A 5,000-nucleotide genomic window follows, 5' to 3' on the forward strand; every position below is an offset into this window, starting at 1 on the left:
GTGTGAGTAATAACCTGACGAACCAAACTTCATATAACAGCAGAAATAAATGGCAATAAACTGCAGCTGGGAGGAGGCAATAGATGATCTTGGAAATTAGTGTTTATTTATTTTATTTATTTATTTATTTAGTGAGTTAGTTATTTATTCATTTTTGAATTGATTGGAATAGCTGGTGTTTGGGGTACCGTAATGATGATTTGGAGAAAGATGTTAATCTCATTAGCTGAGGTTTGTTAGTTTGTTCCAGGTGATCTTGAAGTTCTGATATTTTGTTTGTTTCCTGCTTCCATTACAAGTTATAATATTTGTTAGATGACAGAAAATGATTATAAAGCCTGCAGACGTGGTTGATTGAGCAGGATTATCATAGATTGTTCTCTATGACGAGTAAAATGTGGCAAGACAAGTAGGGATGCACCAATATGTGTATGCTTATGGTCCCTCACAGACTAAAATAAATACAATTTGCATGTGTCTATGGTTAATAATAACCATTGACACATGCAAACCAGAACTCTGTAAGAATTAGTCAGTCATATACAAGGTGTAAACAGACAAGTCTTTGGACGCTTTTTGAAGATCCCAAAACTATCACCAGGTAAATCATTCCACCAACGAGGAATCACAGACTAATAGAGTCTTACCTGTGACCCTTAGGCTGACATCACACTAGCCAGCGGCAAACTGCAGGTTTCCTATTGTTCTCTATGGTTCGGCAGCGGAACGGTGACACCGCTGGCGTAACGCTGGAGTTGAACTTGGTTCAACTTTGAAGCTCGGCTTCATCAATGTCAGTTTTAGAATGTTGAGGTATTTTGACCAATCGGATTCGTCTAGTAGCCTAACAACGTTGACATCAGCTTAGAAACGAGATAGAATGTTTTGGATTATTATTATGGTCTGAGCGTTGCGTTACGCTTGCCGCTGGCTAATGTGATCCCCGCCTTAGTGTTGACGGAGGGCCATCATAGCAGACACTCATCAGGAGACTACTGTATAGTGGGCAGGAGGGGGGCTACACCGGCTCTGTAACTGAAACACTCTTGCTCATGTAGCATAAAAATGGTTTTAGAGGGCTGGTCTAATTTTTTTGCCGCTATCAGGTCTGGTGTAGCTACTTTCATTGATTATAATGGAAGCTGATTATGACAGCAGATGCTGTGGGAACAGAGCGCCTCAGTTTCATGGCCTGTGCAACCTCCCTGTTACAGCTGGATCATGGAAATAAGATAGCAAGGTGCAGATCAAGTGAGTGTCCCGTAGGCCAGAGTGAGGGATTTGGATTTAATTCCGGCTGCTACAGGAAGCCAGAGGAACAGAGGAGTTGCATGTGTCTTGGCTGACTGAAAACCAGACAGTGCCGCTGCATTTGGAATCAGTTGTGATGGTCTTGCTGCACAAGCAGGGAGGCCAGCAAACAATGTACCGTAATGCAGTAGTTCAGTTTAGAAAGAATTATGGCCTGAACAGGAAGTTGTATGGAATATTGTGTTCTGATCTTCCAAGCTAGATGCCGATCTATTGGGGAATAACTGTATAAACTGGTAACACCAGAAACACAGCATTGGACTGACTAAACTGAAGGTTTAGATCTTTCATCTAGACATTCAGACCGATATGTCCTCTGGACATCAGTATCAGACACTATTTGCCTTGTTGACTGGTATCGGCCCATCGGCAAATATTATGACATTTACCGATGGTAGTGGCTGATTTGTATCTGTATGAAATGCATCAGTTCTGCACTAGCTAAATGTTGTGTTATTCGCAGACTGGCACACTCCGAGACTGTGTTGTGAAGGGCTGAAAGACTTGAAAAGAGCTCTGTTGTTTTATGTATAAGGAGCCAGCCGCTAAACGGGTCTAATGGATGGCAAAAACAAAGTAAACAAACATTGGTATTGGTATCGGCATCGGTTATCAGCCAAATTGTTATTGTAAACAATAAACATTGTTATCATCAGCCCAGAATTTCACAATCGGTGCATCCCTAAGGACAGCGGCCCTCACAGACGCAGAAATTGTCTCTTTCTCTACCATCTAGATTTGAAGTAATTGGCAAACTTCACTCTTACTTTTCCTGTGTCAGACTCTAACCTACTTTTACTCTTTCCTTCTCCTGTGTGTGTGTGTGTGTGTGTGTGTGTGTGTGTGTGTGTGTGTGTGTGTGTGTGTGTGTGTGTGTGTGTGTGTGTGTGTGTGTGTGTGTGTGTGTGTGTGTGTGTGTGTGTGTGTGTGTGTGTGTGTGTGTGTGTGTGTGTGTGTGTGTGTGTGTGTGTGTGTGTGTGTGTGTGTAGAGGGTGGTCCCCTGCTCCAGAGCCTGTTGGAGGGGGACTTTGAGGCGGTGCTTCTGAGCCCCCAGGTGCTGGACCTGCTTGGGGGTGGGGGCGAGTCGGAGGCTGTGCAGGGGGAGACCATCGAGGCCTACCTGGAGAGGAAGTTGCTGGCCTACCTGAGCGACAGCACCGAGGACGACCGCCTGGAAAGGTAGGTTAAACACACACACACACACACACACACACTCTCACCCCCACCCACCCTACAGACAAGACAAGCCCTGGGAGGTCATCTATAAGTGATGAATTTTCCCCCTCTCTCTCTCCATCTTTTCATCATTTGGTATGTGCACACTTTGTGGAAGTTGAGTTTAATTAAAGCCCAGCTCGTCCTCCCATCCATCTACTGTAGCTCTCCCCCCATTACAACCCTCAGCTGAACTCACTGACTCGGGTGCTTTCAAGAGTTGTCTGCCTGCCTGCCTGCCTGCCTTGCAGTCAAGAGAGCAGGGGACCCCACAAAATGGCAGCCGGCGATTACACTTTAATGAGGGGCTTTTGGGGATGGGGGGCGGGGGGGGGGGGTTCTGGAGGGCTGATTGAGATGCTGCAGCTCTTTTTTTGCATTGGAATGAATACAAGCTGAATTACAAGTCAGCTGTCGCCCCCTCACTGATAGTGCACCAACCACCAGCACCACCAGTGACCACCTCCAGACCCCCCCCCCCTCCCCACACACACACACACACCCTACGGCCCCCTCCTGCTGTAATGAATTATTCATTTTTAATAAGGACGTCTTGGCATCGCCTCTCTCTCCTGGTAGCTGGCGGGCCAGCTCTGAGTGAGGGGGGGAGGGAGGGAGGGAGGGATGGAGTGATAAAGACCTGGGAGAGTGTGTGCTCTACAGCCCCCCCACCCCCACACACACACTCACACCCTGTACTGCAGCCCCTGGTCCTCTCCTCTCCTTTTCTCTTCTTCTGTCGCTCCCTCTCTCCATCTCGCTGCTGCGCCTACTGTTGGGAAGTGAGCAGGGAAGTGTATGCAGCATTGGGGTGCGTGCGTGCGTGTGTGCGTGTGTGTCTCTGTCTCTCTCTCTCGTCTGTACTCTCTCCCTCTTCCTCCTCGGTCTCACTGTTATCTCACTGGGCTCATCTTTTTGTTCTGTCTCTTAGTCTCTCTTTTTCTGTGTTTTTTTAATGTTTCAGCGTAGGTTTAGTTTCAACACTGCATTTTGTGATAAATTGTTTTTTTTTGTGTCCATGTACTGTGGATGTGTAAGTGAAGGATTTTGTTTCTCTTATTTTCACTTTCTTCCACCTCCTCTTTCCTCATCTACCCTGCCCACACAACCCCCCCTCTCTTTTCCTTTCCCTCTCTTGCCCTGTATCCCTCTCTCCCTTCCTCTCTCTCTCCATCTCTCTCCTCCTCTCTCCCTTCCTCTCTCTCCCCCTCTCTCTCCCCCTTTCTCCCTTCCTCTCCCTCTCTCTCCCTCTCTCTCCCCCTCTCTCCCCCTCTCTCCCTTCCTCTCTCTCTCTCCCTCCCTCTCTCTCCCCCTTTCTCCCTTCCTCTCTCTCTCTCCCTCTCTCTCCTCCTCTCTCCCTCCCTCTCTCTCTGATGTAGGCAGACAGCTCTGCTGGCAGTAGCTGTGGCCTGTCTTCACCTCTTTGTCCAGAGTAACTGGACAGGACCTCCAGTCAGCCTGCACGTTCCTGACCTGCTGCCGGCCTCCTTACTGCAGTCGCTGTCAGAGGTAAGCAGCCCATCTACCTCCTGACACACACACACACACACACACACGCATGCAATCACACCTCTGGCTGCACCTGCCTGTCAGGGGCTCACAGCCTCACACATTGAGCTCACTCAATCTCTCTCTCTCTCTCACACACACACACACACACACACACACACACACACACACACACACACACTCCTGCAGAAACCACAGAAACACAAGCCCACATCTTACCCCCCTATTGTGCGTCATATAAGCTCACTTGAGCTGCTTACTGCATGCTGGGAGCTCATGCAGCCATGTCTCTGGGACGCAGTAGGCAGCAGCGCTGGGGAGGAGAACCCTACAGGTCGTGTGTGTGTGTGTGTGTGTGTGTGTGTGTGTGTGTGTGTGTGTGTGTGTGTGTGTGTGTGTGTGTGTGTGTGTGTGTGTGTGTGTGTGTGTGTGTGTGTGTGTGTGTGTGTGTGTGTGTGTGTGTGTGTGTGTGTGTGTGTGTGTGTGTGTGTGTGTGTGTGTGTGTGTGTGCACTCACCGCATTAGACAGAAGTGAAATCAACACACACTGACACACACTTGCATCCATCTTTTAGACAATGCAGTATATATCTTGTCATGTAGCATTTACCAATGTGTGTAACATAGTGATTTTTAATGTTAACATTTTATTTCACATCCGCCAAACCCTTTAGATAGCTTAAGGGTGCTCAGAATCTGCAGAGGAAGCACAGTGCACTGTTGTTATAGATGAATGGAAGCAGCCAGACTGTTTGAAAGAAATTCCTTTTCTGTTCAATGCGAGGGTTATCCACAGTTAGATTACCAGTGATTCTGCTGATTCCACAGCCGCGCTTTTGCAGGCAGCACTCACTCGTGTGTGTGTGTGTGTGTGTGTGTGTGTGTGTGTGTGTGTGTGTGTGTGTGTGTGTGTGTGTGTGTGTGTGTGTGTGTGTGTGTGTGTGTGTGTGTGTGTGTGTGTGTGT

The 5,000-nt window shown here is 47.9% G+C and overlaps 1 protein-coding gene across 1 annotated transcript in view; it reads left to right on the top strand.

The window, feature by feature from the left end:
• The window catches only part of ttc27 (tetratricopeptide repeat domain 27), a 119,618-nt gene that overhangs the window by 3,680 nt on the left and 110,938 nt on the right, over window positions 1–5,000 (top strand). The window contains 2 exon segments of the mRNA XM_062519740.1: window positions 2,301–2,490; window positions 3,906–4,035. Of these exon segments, the coding sequence (XP_062375724.1) occupies window positions 2,301–2,490; window positions 3,906–4,035 (320 nt within the window).

Source organism: Sardina pilchardus, chromosome 18 (genome assembly GCF_963854185.1).
Source record: "Sardina pilchardus chromosome 18, fSarPil1.1, whole genome shotgun sequence".
Taxonomy (NCBI): Eukaryota; Metazoa; Chordata; class Actinopteri; order Clupeiformes; family Clupeidae; genus Sardina; species Sardina pilchardus.